General features: G+C 33.4%; 2 protein-coding genes across 2 annotated transcripts; one reads left to right on the plus strand and one right to left on the minus strand.

The window, feature by feature from the left end:
- Positions 1–363: 363 nt before the first annotated feature.
- LOC107271494 (calsyntenin-1) lies at positions 364–17,394 on the minus strand (the record flags this gene model as incomplete). Its single annotated transcript, XM_015747552.2, is given in 4 exon segments — positions 364–850; positions 8,287–8,611; positions 15,223–15,502; positions 17,134–17,394. Coding segments are annotated over 4 exon segments (1,183 nt in total), but the record flags the coding sequence as incomplete, so codon positions are not given.
- On the plus strand, positions 10,526–12,547 carry LOC112494915. The gene is made up of 2 exons (XM_025088727.1): positions 10,526–11,656; positions 11,729–12,547. Exons 1-2 carry the CDS (start codon positions 11,374–11,376, stop codon positions 12,427–12,429), a joined length of 984 nt encoding a protein of 327 aa, XP_024944495.1. The 5' UTR covers positions 10,526–11,373; the 3' UTR covers positions 12,430–12,547.
- Positions 17,395–17,761: the final 367 nt, after the last annotated feature.

Raw genomic sequence — 17,761 nt, forward strand, 5'->3', positions numbered from 1 at the left:
GATATAACTTTTCAAATTTTTCTCATCAAATGCACACGACATTTAGCTGGATAAGTTATTCTTACTGCATATTTACACAGTAGAAATTTTATATTCCGTTAAAGATTTGACATCCTGTATACCATTTCAATGCCGATGTAAAACCATTTTACGTCAGGCTTACAGACATCACTATTTATTTATAAATGAATGAAAGTCAAATGAGTAATGTGTAGAAACATGCTAGCAGGTGATTGTAGATTATTCAATGACAAAAATTATATACATTATTAACAAGTAAATTCACTAAATGATTGATTATTATTTTCAAACGGTAATCGCAAGAGTAATATTATAATTCAAAATAGTAACTTCTATACGTACTATGATCATCAGCTGCACAGAGAATATGTTCTTTAACATGAGGATCTTGTCGTGGCCGAGGTCTATGCTTGATCCAAACACCAATACTGAACTTCTGTGCAAGATTGTGATCCAGAATGTCATCAGGAACGATGGCAGCAGAATTAGCTCCATCAAATTCAAATATTTCATCAGCTTCTCGTCCTTCGTCTCTCGAAAGTCCTGCAGTCCAGAATGACGTACTGCTGGGAGTAGGCAAAAGATCGATACTATCTCTTGATGCTCCGCAAAGTTTTCGTTGACTACGAACACCATACGTGTCCCTATCGCAGCCTTTGCCAATATGATCTGTTGCCAGAGTCAAGGTAGCTCGAAGATTTCGTAAAATGCAAGGAGCATCGCAAAGTTCGAGTTTCGCCGAAGGTAATAATGGTTGTGTACCAACACCAGCTGCGTAATCTACCCTTTCAGGTATTCCTCGCCATCCGGGAGAACACACCCGATTTACCTGTAAAGTAGAATTTTTTAATTAATTAAACATTTTTAAATAAGGTCACCATAGCACACTTATAATATTAAAACACTTGTATCTTTTTTTCTCGTATTTATTAACAATACTTTAATTCTTTAATAATCTAATAAAACTTAAATGAGAAAAATTAAAAGAATGGATTTTTTATTTGTGTATTTCATACGGGATTTCATATTAAATGCTTCATCGTATACAACACAAGTTTGCAAAATATTAAAGAATTATATAAAGAAATAGGAAACAGTTTTCAAAATTTGATATAATAACTGTAAAAGATATCTTTTAGACTCTGATTATTTTTAAAGATCAAGCACTATCTATTACATTTTCTGTAATTTGTTTTAACCTTAAGAGACAATATAAACGAGAGAGATAGAATGAAATTAATCGAAACGAATTGGAGAAATGTGAAAAATCTCCTGCTTTCTTGTCCAAGGAAATAATGATTAACATAAGAAACTGATTTACAAATGATTTTTTAAGAGTTATTGTATAATTACATAGGTCGTCGTCCATTATGTATCCCAAACTTCTCCTAATGATCCTCAAGGATTTTGGCACACGGAAACCGAATCAGATTTCTAAATTTGCCCATCTCGTCAGGTTTTTACAAAAACAACAGGTAAATATTTTAATATAAAATGTAAAATGGTCCGAAATAAAAACGTTTCTTTTAAACTCAGACGTACACGTGGAGAAGGATATGATAAAAACTATCATATATCTGGCAAAACTACCATAATTTTCTGGTACATGTTAACTACTTTCGATATTCTGGCAAATATTCTTATAAAGCAAACCAAATACTACTAAATAATATCGTAATTTTCGCTATCACAGATGATATGATCTTCAATAGTTTTTATAGAAGATAATTACTTTTTACTACAAAATAATTGTGGCAATAGTCTTATATTGGTATGTCATGGGTTTTCTTTTTTAGCCGTGTAGTTTTTTGCAATTAAATTGTCTTGTGAGAAAAATAATCGAAAAACGTAACTACTAACAATGATATTATATTATTTAAAAGTAACAGTAGGTAAAGAATTATATCAAAAATAGTTGCAATTCTGAAGGTTAAGAGGTTAGAATTTTTTAATTAAAATTATTTTCGATATTTGTCAGATATGCGGCAATTTTTATTAAATCCTTTTCTCAATGTAGAAAAAGTAGTTCCATTGTCCCTTAATTCATATCCTATGTTCCTGACGTGGACGTCCTCATTTAAAACATTATCATATAATTGATATTTTTGATATTGATATTTTGAGTCTAAGTCGCTGCCACCATTTATAACACAATTCAGCCCAGAGATACGACCGTTCAAAAACTGGGAAAAATACATTTTGTTTGGATGTTTAACTGCGTTTTCTTTTAAAACCTGACGTGATGGACAAATTTGGGAATCGGATTTGCTTTCAGCGTTCGGGATTACCTACGGTGGTTTTGTGCAACAGTGCAATAAATGTTAAATAGAGAATGGCAAAAAAGGCATTGGCGGGTTGCCATGACAGATTTGTAGGCTGTCACTTTCGAGATTCAGTTACGCTTTATATGTTTTCTAAGAGATAATAATAAAAAAAAAAATCAACTGTGCAGGAAAAGATATTTTATCATAAGGTTTCAATTTTGTGTAATCAATTAATTAACACGTTGAGTGCCGCGTCAGTCACCGGTGACACACTCGCACCTCTAAGCAGCGCATGTGGCCTGACGGGGATTTCCTTATAAATTCGCGTGGCATTCAACGTGTTAATAATACTTTCTGCGGTTTTTATCATTTTTACGAATAAAATAGGGAATCGCGAATACAATAAGGACAGATCACAATCGGAAAGTGCTTTTCTAATCACAGAAAGGGCAGGAAAGTGTACTCTTGGATCAAAATGTAGCAAGCCGTAAGACTTCACGATTTTCGAATCAGGACTGATAATTTATGTAATACGTTTGTATCTTGCTAAATGTATTGCAGTTAGAAAACTAAACTTTTGAGTTCACGGATATCGAAATTCATTTATTTTAATAAGAAAAGTATTTTTTAAATATTAACAGTTATAATAATTATATAAAAAAAAGCTAGAAAATAAGAAACAAAGCCAGAAACCGCACTAACTTTTTTAAATTGAAGTTTCATAGTTTCTTTTTTGTCATATAAATGATACACTTCTGTCTAGAGACATTTGGTTGCCCAGAACCAAGAAGTTATGTTGTTAAGGCTTTTTTAGGTTAACTTCGTGTATATGGACACGTACTGAAAACTATTCCTTTCTAATCTGTTCGTATAAGTGAAAATGGAAAAGAGATATTTGGAGCACACGGAATTAAAATATTCTCTTAGATAAAAACTTGAATTTGACATTAATCACGAGATCAAGATACAACAAAGATAATTCTTAAGATGCTAGGAAGTACTGTATATCACAGTGACAAGTACTTTAATCTTGTAAACTGGATCCGAATCGAATATAGTATATTACGATACAAGTGCGCAAAGTAGGTGATTCCCGCAAGAGTCGGGTTTGTCGCCCGAGCGTAGCGAGGGTGACAAAAGAGACGAGTGCGGGAGACGCCTATGCGCACGTGTATCGTATACTATTTTTCCTAACAAGCTGCGTAACATTCGATTTTGCACACGCGTTTGACAGTGCGGGAATGGGGCACTTTGCGCACGCAAACCCGTGCGCAAAATCGAATTTTGCGCACGCTGTTAGGAAAAAGATATAATAATGTAATAATAAAGATGTATTCATTCAACATCGCCCGACTTCAACCTAAGGACAACCTATGTGGGCGGCAGTAACAACAAAGCGGGGTATTCAGGGCTCCAGCGGACGGGGAGTGAAGAAGAGGGAGCATTAATTTGCATCGATTATGCCGCATCCAAAGTGTGATTCGTAACTAAGAGACACCTACGGCGTGCGGAACGAGTGTTCTCAGGCAAAAGGACGAGCAATTCTGAAAGAGGAATGAAGGCTTGTGGTCCAACCAGGTACTCGGCCGGGCGAGAGTGACGCGGACTCGTGCTGTCCAGCACCTTTGCTTGTAGCATGTAGTCGCGTGCTTAGATATCTCTAATAAGTAAAATTGTCGGTTCACAGATACCACCGCGTTGATCCTGTGAGACTCTGATCACTTCCTCTTCCCCCGCCCACTTCATAGGACGCCGGATGCCAATGGAGAGGGAGTGGGGTTAACGAGAAAAAGGGGAGATTGATAGAGTGACTGAGCTAGTAATATCACCGTGCTTAGATTCACCGACAACTTAAGATCGGAGTTAAGTTAGTACGAGCATTATAGTCCCATCACGTGAGAGTGAAAATAAAAAAAAAAGTTTTAAACAAATGTGAAGCATGAATTGCAGAAAGCTATATTTGGAAGAAAACAAAGTGCCTCTAACATATGTATAAAGAAATAATAGTTACCAAATTATTAACAGTAAAGCAACAAAGTTTCTTAGAGGTCAAATCTTGTACTATTTTTCTGAACAAACATCTACATCACTTGTCCGATTTCAATGTACTATAGCTTATTTTATTCGTTAAAAGATTCTTTAGAAATCCACCGAAATAGATCTTTTCTAAAAATATATGGTTTAAGAATTTCCCCCCAAAAAAACACTTTCGTATAAAAAAACTACGCCAAGAACACGACTGCTGTGAATTTCTCTAACAAAATGTATTGAAGTCATATTATTAATTCCAAGTACATAAGTCACTACATATATGCCTATTATATGATTTAGCACTGGCCAAGCATTTTAATTGTATTTTCAAAAATTCCTATATTTAATTATGATTTAATGCTTATCTAATAATTATTAAAACTTTAGGTGATTCCTTATCGAGTACTACTTGGCGGGTCCGTGCATTTCTTGATATAAATTTGCGTTCATTATGCCAGTCTTTAAACCTAAAACCAGCGTCAACTTTCTATATAGAACATATTAACAATAACTCGCCAAAAATAATAACAGTAACAGCCTAATAACAAACATAGAGTCTTAAAATACTATTAGTACGTTTCAAGTAAGTACTTTAGAATTCCTGGCACGGACTCGCCAAGTAGTACTCGATAAGGAATCATCTTAAAATTGTATTAATTATTAAATGATCAATAAAACATAATTAAATACGAGAAGCAGTAGTAATGTAAAAGAGTAGCGAAAACATTATAGGAAATTTTGAAAATTCAATTAAAATCATGGGCCAGTACTACTAGATCATTTAATAGGCAGATATATTGTGATTTATGTACTTGGTATTAACAATATGATTTCAATACTTTTTGTTAGAGGAATTTACAGCAGTCCTGTACTTGGCGTAGTCTTTTACAAGTGTTTTTTGGAGAGGATATCAAAGTTTTTGTTGCTCAACGGGATATAGAAGCTCTAAGCATTCAAATCTATATTGTCACAGATATAAAATATAAATACATTGTGATGTCGCTAATAAAAAAATACAATATATTGTGTTGTCAAAAGTGTTTAAAGGCATATAAATTTAATTTAAGCCCATTATTTCTACAAATGCATAAAGATATATACAAATTTTAAAGGAAAATATAGTCTTGAATGTATACAGGGTGAGTCACCTAACGTTTGCACCTCAAATATCTTTATTGTTTCTATAGATACGTAAAATATGGTAAGGACAAAGACGAATGGTACAATAGGGCTGACATGATACTACAAAAAAATTTTGTTTTCATGTCATTTTTTAGAGATATCAAGGTCGCCTTGACTTTTTTAAATGGAACCACCCTCTTTTAAATACCTACAGTGATAATCCCTTTCATTAGGAATTCAGCGATTATAATTATTCCACGGTCATTCAAGGTCAATGGCAGAAAAAACGTATAAAACTAAAATATGGAAGCAGAATACGTTTACAGAAATACGCTCAATTTTTGCAAAAAGATCTGCGAATTCTGTTAGAAGATGTCCCTTTACAAAATCGCTATGATATGTGATATCATGACGGTTATCCCGCTCATTACGCACGAGTAGCAAGAGAAACGATTCTCGATTTCCAAACCGATGGATTGGACGAGGCGGAACTGTTTCATGGCCAGCACGCTCGCCTGATTTAAATCCACTGGATTTCTATTTCTAGGGTCTACTAAAAGAGACCGTGTACATGGATGCTCCACCAACAGTTGAAGATATGTGTCAGCGTATCATCACAGCATGTACGAATATCACCTCGGATATACTTATTAGAGTTCAACATTCCTTCAGAGCTCGTTTACAACAATGTATCGACGTAGACGGCCATCATTTCGAACATTTATAAAATACAGGTATTCTGCTTCCATATTTTAGTTTTATCCGTTTTTTCTGCTCTTTGACCTTGAATGACCTTGGAATAATTATAATCGCTGAATTCTTAATGAAAGGGACTATCACTGTAGGTATTTAAAAAAGGGTGGTTCCATTTAAAAAAAATCAAGGCGACCTTGATATCTCTAAAAAATGACATAGAAACAAAATTTTTGTTTTGGCATCATATCAGCCCTATTGTACCATTCAACTTTGTCCTTACCATATTTTACGTATCTATAGAAACAATAAAGATATTTGAGGTGCAAACGTTAGGTGACACACCCTGTATATGAGCATCATTAATAATATTCAGCTTGTTGACGCCGTGTGGTCACCGTAAAAGAGGAGAGTGTGCTAGATTATTTACGTATCTCAGGCCGTGCGAACAACAGGGACGATACTATGGTTTGAGAGAAACGCCAAAGCGTCGGTCGTTGCGTTCTTTTCTGAACACCCTGGACTTCCACGTCCGACACCTAGATACAAGAAATAACGGGGAGGAACACCTGAATACCCTGGACTTCCAGGTCCTACAACTACATACAGGAAACTACGGAGAAAAACACCTAGACATCCTATATCTCTAAAAACTATCATCTGAAATACTAGGAACTATGTCGAAGCACACACATACGTACACTCAACACGCGCGCTCCGCATAAATTTTTGTTATACTTTTCGGGCGAACTAAAGACAATAATTTTATACTATTGTGAAAGCAGCCTTATATTAATTGAAAATTCGGTGTGAACGGTAGTTTCACGTACAAAATATATTTGATTGTGTTGTGTATTCGTAAATTACCAACACCATCCAGAATACAAATAGCTAATGAAAGCAAAGCAGGCAGCGCCATCCACCGTGTGAAAAAGTAGATGAACGTGCGAAGAACAACGACGACGGACCTGAAATAAAATCATCTCGCTTGCCATCTCCATACACCCTGATCTACTACATCAATCTCATTGATTCTGATGGCAATTAATTCAGAACTCTCGATTCCTATAGTAAATGTATCAATAACTTTCTCACACATAGCCGTTCATAAGATATTTCAGTCGAAACACAGGTACAAGAAATGCTTCGAGTAAAAAGTCTCGACGGGTCGTGCCCTGTACGACGGGTTGCCTGTACTTGGCGTGAGACTAGACAGAGTCTTTTGATAGCTATTTGTTCATACTATAATGCAATGAACTATTTCTAGAAAATCGCTTAACGAATAATGTAAGCTATAGTACATTGAAATCGGACAAGTGATGTAGATTTTTCTTTAAAAGAATGGAGCAAGGTATAACGTGTGAGTAACTACGCTTTTGTTGCTTCGTTATTGATAATTTTACCATTACTTCTTTTTATGTTAGAGGCACTTTGCTTCTTCTCAAATATAATTTTCTGCAAGTCAATTTCATACTTTACATTTGTTTAAACACGTGATGGGACTGTACCACCTATACTACCTTAATAGGGGAATATGGCGAGATAAATACAAAATTAAATATAATTTTAAATTCAATATAAATTTACGAAAATCATTGTGCAGCAAGATTGCAAATAGTTACAGAAATAAAGGATACGTCTATTAATCGTAAAAAATACGACATATAATTAGTTCAAATTAGTTTTGCATAAAAGTTTTCCATTGAAATTCACTTCCTAATTTAACTAGTTTCTGATTTTCAGTAATATACACCCATGTTTAAAATGTTAGCTTTAATCTGAATGTTTCGAATAAACTAACGCATGCTACTTAGGTGATCAATAAATAGCACTCAGATAATTTAGATTAATGTCATACAACATTTTGGCACTAAACAAATTAAAATACGAGAAACCAACTACTTCAAATCGCAGAATGAATTTTTTAAATGCTAGAATCAGAGTGATTAGATCAGCCTACCTTTCACTTTTGAAAATATTAATATAAGTTTCTTCCATTTCTAAACATTTTCAAATCATTAATTTTGATCTAAGATATTATACTTATACACATGTTGAAATTAAAAAAACTTTTGAAGAGAATTTTGATTAAACAACTCCTTTTATTAGGAGTGTTAGATAATAGAAAGTTTTTGCAAAGAAAATAAATATTTACCTTGACTGTCACCATTGCAGGTGCAGACTGTTTCATGCCACAATCATAAGCTACCACGCTAAGAATGTAATTGTGGGATCTTTCGTAATCAAGAGGTTCCGTGTTCCTGATAGCACCCTCATTATCGATGGCAAATGGTTGATCTGCTGTTAGAATTTCGTATTTGCATACATCTCCGAATTTGGGTGTACAATCTCGGTCCGAAGCTTCTACTCGTACGACTTCCTCGTATAAGCGACCTTCGTCGACGGCACTCACGTAAGCTGCTTGTAAAAATTGCGGTGCATACTCATTCACATCCACCACCGTTATGTGGACTGTAGCACTGAAACAAAGGATTCTCATCAATATCAATTATATCATAGCTATAGTCAGTCCACGAGGAGTCCATGCTTTTTTTGACAGCTAGCAGACAATGCAAACCATAATAAATCACATGTGGCTTTCCAAATAATGCATTCCTGAGAAAAATGATACGAGTGCATACTTTGTAACAAAAAATAGTCACAAAATTACCTGACCAACGGGGTATGGCGGTGTTCGGGAGGCAGCACTGATCACGAAAATGACCTTCCTTTTGTCCGGAAGGTCATAGTTTTTAAATGGGAGCAGGTCAAAATTGACCAATCAGAGGGAGGCGTCAAGAGAAACGTAGGCACCTACGAACTCTGAGTTTTCTTCCCTCGCTGTTATTTCTCGGTGGCTTGTTTCTTGTTTCTTGTTTCCAATAGGCATGTCTTCGGCTGACGTCATCCTGCCCGAAGCCACCGAGAAACAAAAGCGAGGGAAGAAAACTCAGAGTTCGTAGGTGCCTACGTTTCTCGTGACGCCTCCCTCTGATTGGTCAATTTTGACCTGCTCCCATTTAAAAACTATGACCTTCCGGACAAAAGGAAGGTCATTTTCGTGATCAGTGCTGCCTCCCGAACACCGCCATACCCCGTTGGTCAGGTAATTTTGTGACTATTTTTTGTTACAAAGTATGCACTCGTATCATTTTTCTCAGGAATGCATTATTTGGAAAGCCACATGTGATTTATTATGGTTTGCATTGTCTGCTAGCTGTCAAAAAAAGCATCGTTGGTTAGGTAATTTTGGGACACCCTGTATATGCAGAGACACATGAACTTTCTAGAGGTTTCATTGGATGTTTTTTTTTTCTGAGACACTTCAACACATTCGTGTTTCATATACGGCTTTGCAAGATGCTTTGAATCTGATTTATAACGTTTCAGCTCGATCCTCTTAGCCCATTGGTAGTACCCTACTTGCTACCCTTGGTGCATAAGGTCCATAAGCCATAAATGAACCACGAGTGTGTTGTTGCATGCCAAAATATGTCGGTAAAAGAAAAAAAAACATTACTCTCGATCTATTAAAAAAAAACATTTTACTCGTGGAATGACTATATGATTAATCTCAATATTATTAGTCTCGACATTTGATATAAACAGTATTAATTACAAAATGAACTATAAACTTTCATCCTTTAATATAAAAATATGCTCCAGATGGAATTTTTGTTAAGGTTAGTAAAATTTTTGAAACTTTGTTTCAAGATCTGAACACATTAACAAAACAATTTTAACAATATTTGTCAAAAGACTAATACTAGAATCAAGTTTTACAAAAATACTTTTTCCAAACATAAAAATTTGAATAAAAAGATGCCACATATACTAAATAATTTCTTATAATTGCTTAAATTTAATTTACATATTTTAACTATTATTTGTTTAAAAAATGCAATGCTCAAATAATACTGGTAAGAATAACCCTCAAACTGTGCTTACGAAATATCAAAAGATTTCTTTATCAGCTTTATATAAAAATCTATTCCCCATATAAGAAGCATGCATGATACTTAGAACAGATTCAATTCTGTTTCATGTAAAAGATTTTGAATTAAAATCCTTCGTAACATAATACAGTAGGATTATGATTATGTACTGGATTGAAATTACAAGAAATTAAAAAAAAGTAAGTACTGGAAGATCAATAAGATATTGGTATTTACGTCGATGTCATTTTATCTGACAAGAAAGTCCAAAGCATAAGGAAAAGTGCAATAATTAAAAAAATATTTCCAGAATATTAGGGTTAAAAATGTGTAAATAAATATAAATCTGTTTTTAATTCTATCAAAGAATACGATCATTTTAATGTTAAAACTTTGTATAAATAATGAATGACGTTTGAGCATTAGTAAACGTTTGAAGTGTTAAGATAACATTATTTTTTGTCATATTATATACATATACATATATTTTTTAAGAAGGGTAGTTTTCAGGACTTTTTTTCTTGAGTATTGGCAGTTATGAGGACACTTGGTGTTTGTCAGGACGGGCCTGATAGCATTTAGATACGTAAAGTATACTGTCAGGACCATGAAGTGGCACTCACACCCAATTTTCCGAAAAAATTTTTATGCTACACACTCGCAGTTGTGATGGGCTAAGAAATGATTTCGTTAAGCTAGGTTAGGTTAGAATTTTAATACGACATGTCTCAACGTTTAGTTTTTTCTTTAGAAAAAAACATGGGCTTGCCATTGTGAGTGGCACGTGTCCTCATAACTACCCTTTGACAAGTTTATATACAGGGTGAGGCGTTTATAGTGACCCAGGCAATTTTCTCCCAAACGAAGCGAGATACAAAAAAATGTTCGATACATTAGTTTCATGGCTTCGAGGGGGACACAAGATGGCGTCTTTCAATTTTTTCCTAAATCAAAGTATCAAGGTCATTTAAGGGTCAACTTTGGTTTTTCAAATGGGATGGTGTATTTTTTGTTATGGAAATCAAAAGAGCATTCAATTCTAGGTCTCAAAACTAAAGGATCATGGGATACTAATTAAAATAGAAAAAAAAATCGGTTTACTTTTTAATGGCGCATACGTTGCGGGAGGAAAGTTCTTTCGATGAAATTTCACAACAAATGTTACTGGTTGCCAATGACAACGGTTGCTATCAATAGTCATTGTTTATCTTGCAACAAATTCAATAATAAAGCAACACTCTTACGTTGGACGTTGGCAACTTAAGTTCAATAATAAAGTGCTGCTGCTGTGAATAGTGAAAAGAAGAATGGATCGATATACTATGGCCGAGAAGGTCGATATGATTTACATTTACGGTGAAACGCAGAAAAACGCCCGTGCAGCGTGTAACTTATACGCAGAACGATACCCCGAGAGAAATAATCCATGCCCTAGAACTTTCGATCGGATTGTACAATTGTTTTCGAAAACGGGAAGTGTCGTGGCTAGAAAAAAAAACCGAAGTAGGACTATTACTGTAGAAAATTCTGAAATTGCTATTTTAACTGCAGTAGACCACGATCCGGAAATAAGTTCGCGGAAAATTTCAAGTGAGTCGGGAATCTCTCAGAGAAGTATTCTTCAAGTACTCAATTGTCATAAGTTCCATCCTTACCACATAGCTTTGCATCAAGAACTTCATGGAGATGATTTTGAGCATCGTGTACAGTTTTGTCAATGGGCACTGCAACAGATGCAAGACGAGAACTTTTACGTATTGTATTCCGACGAGTCAGGGTTCACAAATCATGGCCAAGTTAACCGCCACAATATGTATTACTGGGCTACGGAAAATCCGAGGTGGTTGCGGCAAGTGGAACATCAACGGCCGTGGACTCTAAATGTTCGGTGTGGTGTTTACCGAAACCGTATAGTTGGATCGTACTTCCTTGAAGATACACTCACCGGACAGAAGTACAAGGACTTTTTGGATCGAGTGCTTTCAACATTGCTCGAAGACATACCACTTCTGGAACGATCAAATATGTGGTATCAACATGATGGATGTCCAGCTCACTTTTCGTTTCAAGCTCGTGAAATATTGGATCGAGATTATGCCGATCGCTGGATAGGACGTCGAGGACCCGTTCATTGGCCTGCGCGTTCTCCGGACCTGACGTCTCCAGATTTTTTTTTGTGGGGATACATAAATGAAAAAGTTTACAAGGAAGTACCGACGACATGCGACAACATGCGCCAGTGCATCATTGATGCCTCTGCCAATATCGAGGATGACACTCTATTGTCAGTGCAACGTTCTTACATTCGACGTTATCAAAAATGCATCGAAGTAAATAGCCAACATTTCGAACATTTGTTGTGAAATTTTATCGAAAGAACCCCCCACAACGTATGCGCCATTAAAAAGTAAACCGATTTTCTTTTCTATTTCAATTAATATCCCATGATCCTTTAGTTTTGAGACCATAGCATACCAGTACTTTGAGACCTGCAATTGAATGCTCTTTTGATTTCCATAACAAAAAATACATTATCCGATTTGAAAAACCAAAGTTGACCCTCCAATGGCCTTGATACTTTGATTTAGGAAAAAATTGAAAGACACCATCTTGTGTCCCCCTCGAAGCCATGAAACTAATGTATCGAACATTTTTTTGTATCTCGCTTCGTTTGGGAGAAAATTGCCTGGGTCACTATAAACGCCTCACCCATATACATATATATATTTCATTTGAACATTTACAGAATTTGCAACTTTCATTTCCTGCTATATGGATAGAATATTCAAGTAATTCCAAAGTACAAATGTTGATCATATAAAGACTATTTATTACGTGACAGTATAGAAAAACACAAAAAAAATTACTAATTGAATAACTGCATTTACTACTTTCATTAGTGTAATTGAGTCTATTTGACGCTTACCATAATCAGTATCAGAATACACATTTAAAATTTCTCCCTGACGTTTCAATTATTATTAAAAAATATCGTGTCAAGAGTTATTAGATTTGTTAACACTATGCCGTCCGGTGACACCACCTTGGTGCCACGCGAACATTCTCGCACAAATGCTGGTGACACCACGTTAGTGTTGAATGCAAAGCTATTGCATAAACACCGGCGACAGGCGAAAAGATCTGCACGAGTCCTACCCGACACAAAAAAAGGAATATTGAGTACACGTGCAGACGACATAGTGTCAGTATTGTTGTCTCATGCAGTTCTGTAAAATTGGCATGACAAAATGCAACAATGCATTATTTTTATGATACAATGAGAGCATTTCGAGACTCTTAGTGTCCACAAAAAATGAGGCATTAATAATATGTATTTAAATATAATCTACTCTATAAGAATTTGAACTCATAATTATTATCATATATTCATGTCATATATTAATGTTTTTAATTTTGCACAAACATAGCCTTCTATGATATTTTTGCAAACTATTCAATGTACTACTGAGCGTAAGCGCTCAGAACTATAAATCAATTTGAATTTGTTAAATTTGAAAATTAGTCAATTGTACAACCTGTGAATAACATATGTGATTAGTTTTTGGTTGGTTCCTTACGATTTAGAGCGATATACGATGAAAAACCAATTGCATCTCCATATTAGATAAAATTATATATTAATGATGCACATTCTAAGATACTTGGAAGTGAGTTAATAAATATTACGTCCATTTCAGTCTACTCGCTATAATAAATATAAATAAATAAAACAAATTTGGTTTAATGTAATGAAATGTTAATAAAAATTAATAACACATGTTATTTCATTATACAAAATATTTGCATATGTTATACATATTCTATGTTAGATTTGCTTCATCTACTAATAAATAAAAATTAACAAGAAAAATGGCATCCGAATACTTTGATGATTAAAAACCGGATAACCACTTTAATACCATTTCTCAACAATTGCAATTATTTGTTTTACATTTAAAACAGTATTAGAAACAGTAAGCATATAATTTGTAAATCAAATTTTTTATAAAATTGCAACCATTGAACAATCATATATCTTTCGATAGCAGCCATAGATTTTCAACTTTAGGAAAATCTATTTACACGTAATGAAATTATGTATAACAATTACCCAATAGAACATGATTGTATCCAAAACTGAATAGTGATCCACCCTAACCAAAATGTAACTGGGACCATATTTCAGAAATCACATTACTCTGTTACCATTTAATATACACAAAACTTCTAAATTTATGTAATTGAATGATTTCATCGACACTTTCATCTTTAAATATTTATTATATTGCAACCAAGTGTAGTGTTAAATAGATTATAAATATAAATTGTATCGTTAATATTTATAAATTGTAAAATAACAGGCTTCCAATATTTATTTTACATAATATAACATTTATGCAATAAAATGCCATATAGAATGACAGTAATAAAATATGATTCCATTAAACCAATTTTGTGTGTACACTAATGCACTTAATAGCAATTCGACCGTATTACAACGGTTGAACCTGATGGTCATTAATTTCGGAAAATTCAGGAATTTCTACATTTAAATAACTTCTTATACCCCTTAATCCATAAAATGGTCCCTTTAAATAGAATTACTTTGATACCGTGACATTAAGCTATGTGAAACCATTCAATTATGTCATTTCAGATTTTCTCTTAACTCCAATGATGAAAGAAAATTATCTTATATGTGTGTGCCATCTTATATGATTGTGACTCTACCTTTTATTTCCTTTCGTTGTTTTAATCTTTTTCACACAATACTTCATATTGTGATTGTGTTCGTGGTTGAAAAAAAAAAACCGACGCATGAGAAATCCGTGAAGTATTAGACCAAAAAAATTATTAAAGAACCTGTTCGAATTACTTCAGATTTCGGTAAAAACCCAAAAATTGTACGCAACATGTCTTGTTTAAATATGTCTATATATGTTTACATATATGTATAAATTATCAACATCAAAAGAACATTATTTATGGGCTTAAATGTCGGCCTTCTGATGGTTAAAGAAATGTAATGTGCAATACTAGAAGTTGAAAAATGTCTTCGTGAATTATCTATATACTAATTACTCTACTTGTTTTATACGTGCTTTTATTTATTTAAAAATAACATTAATATCAATTTAAAAAAAAACTTGTATTACTTTTCGGATTGGGCTCCAGAACATCCAACAGCTGCGATGTCGAACTTATAGTTTCGCCGTTTCTCACAGTTAAGCACTCTTAAGGCTCGTAATTCGGCAGTGCCCTTTTCTTTGTGGACGATTTCGAAGGGTGCCTCTCCATGATGTTTATTTGCAATTTTAAATGAACACACCTTCGCACCCAAAGCACGAATTTGAGGTGTTACCTCTACCAACGTTTCATTCTCTTTTACTAATCCATGATATCCACTTTCTAAGCTGTCCAAATCTAAACGGGGAGCTAGAAGAAAAAAGTTACCTCTTTACATGTATATAACCAAATTATTATTATTCAGAAATCTAGCCTGGTGGATGAAAATTAATTTTATCTTAAGCTGTGTGTAGCAAACTTATACTAATTATATAGTATTACACAGTGTACTATTAAAATATATGAAAATCATGCATGACTCATATGAGTCAGTTACTCATAATAGATTATTTCAGAACTTCACATATTATGTATATGAACTATAGCTTTACTTTGATAGGCTTATAAACTGTAATGCACAGGTAATAAATATTTAAAGCAAATTGTTTGAATTTGAAGGGATTCTCTAGTAAAATGAAAGATAATATGGACCTTTAATTTTGAAATTAGAATTATCTTATATGATAAATAATGCAGAAACATTTTCTGATACATTTAAAAAGCAATTACAGAAAAATAAAATTTTGCAATAACAAAATTATTTTAATTAAGATAAGGAATCTTACCTGCTCTCATTACTTATGAAACCATTTATACAATTTAAATTTTTTCCAGGTAATGAACTTTGAAAAAGTTAATACAAAGTTATAATTAAAAATAATAATAATAGGCCTAAACGACTCTAAATCAAACAAGACCATATAAATGTTTCAATTTCAAATATACCCATTGTGATAATAATACTAATTTAATTTTAATATAGAAACTGTAAAATATAAAGAATTTAATCAAAAATACAGAATATCGTTTGACCTTAAAAAATGCTTTAAATCCCATCGTACATTATGCACCTTAAATAAAAAGCCTTGAATATAAAACTAATTTCACAGCCTAACTATACAATCCTTATTTCAGAAATAAACTATATTGATTAATTTCTTTCCCACGTGTAGAAAAAAATAAAGTCTATAATTATTCTCCCATATAAGAAATAGGAATTCTTACATGACAAACGTATTGGACTACATATGGAAAAAGTCTACCCAATATTATATATATAATAAAAAAACAGCTTGAAGTCTGATGCTGGATAATAATATATATGATGACAATCAGTATAGTATAAGACATATGAAGCAACAGATAAGATTACTATTGAACCTATTAAAAATATAAACTTCAAATAAAGAGATCTTGATAAGGGACTAAGCTTCATATACCCTATAGAAAAATTATTATGATATAAAAAACAAAATGACATAATTAGGAAATACAGCAAAAATATATCAAATAAAGGCCAAATAGATCAATGAAAAGCTAATAAAATAAAAGATTAAAGGTAAAAAAATAAAAGTACAAGAAAAAGAATAAATACATCATATAGTGTTAAATAAACTGAAATTAAAAATGATAATGCACAGCTCTCTAAATCTCAATGATTATCCATTGTGTCGAAATTGTACCCAAGCAAACTAAATTGATAATAAAGTTTAGCATCAGGTATATTTGTAAGAGATGAAATAATTGATTCGCCATAACGCGTATGCCCTTGTTATAAAAAAAATCGCATCTGCACCATAACTGAAGTTTTTTCAATTCTGTTTCATAAAAAAACAATGCTTACTCGAATATTTATCAGAATAATTAGCTATTATTACTAAAAAAGCTTTGTAGAGTTAGGAAAATAAAGTGAAATACAGGGAATAGAAAGATTAAGTCACCTCCATGATTGTCGAAGGAGGTCGGCACGGTTGGTTCGGCAGCCACACAACCTAAGAAAATCAGAGCAATTGCCGTTCCGACGAAACCCATGATTATTCTCAGGAAACTTGTTTAAAACTCCTTGAGAATTTATTTAGTAGAACACACTCGCGAACGGAAGAAAAGTCAGATGCAGCGCATTATCGAAGAGCTTGCGACACCATACACTGCAATCGCGAAGTCAATATTTGAGCGTATATCGATTCGCTATAGTTCAGACACTTGACCACACTCAGCGCTGTTGTCGCTACAAAGCATTAAATCGAAATCCTTTTTAGTTCAATTTATATATCGTTCGCCTATCCATTATCCTCATATATATATATATGTACATATGTACAATATATATATGTATATAAAAGCAACACATGGGTACATACATATATATATATATATATATTTCCTTTTGTTCAGAAATCAAAATACTTTTACAAACAATTTATACATTTTGTCCAATTTAAGTTAATAAGTACAAACAATCGACCGCCGACAGCTCCTTCCTTTTCTCTTGTCTTTTTTATTAATCATAATATTTTTTAATGTGATTAGTAAATCACTATAATATGTTTCAGTATCCTATAGTGCATA

Source organism: Cephus cinctus, unplaced genomic scaffold, assembly GCF_000341935.2.
Source record: "Cephus cinctus unplaced genomic scaffold, Ccin1 Ccin1_scaffold0992, whole genome shotgun sequence".
In the NCBI taxonomy this organism is placed as follows: domain Eukaryota; kingdom Metazoa; phylum Arthropoda; class Insecta; order Hymenoptera; family Cephidae; genus Cephus; species Cephus cinctus.

What these genes read in the sequence shown, in the direction of transcription:
- LOC112494915 (XM_025088727.1), top strand. Translation starts at nt 11,374, where the DNA reads ATGGATCGATATACTATGGCCGAGAAGGTCGATATGATTTACATTTAC. An exon ending in AAGTTCGCGGAAAATTTCAA is followed by an intron (nt 11,657 to 11,728) that starts GTGAGTCGGGAA and finishes CTTACCACATAG; the next exon opens with CTTTGCATCAAGAACTTCAT.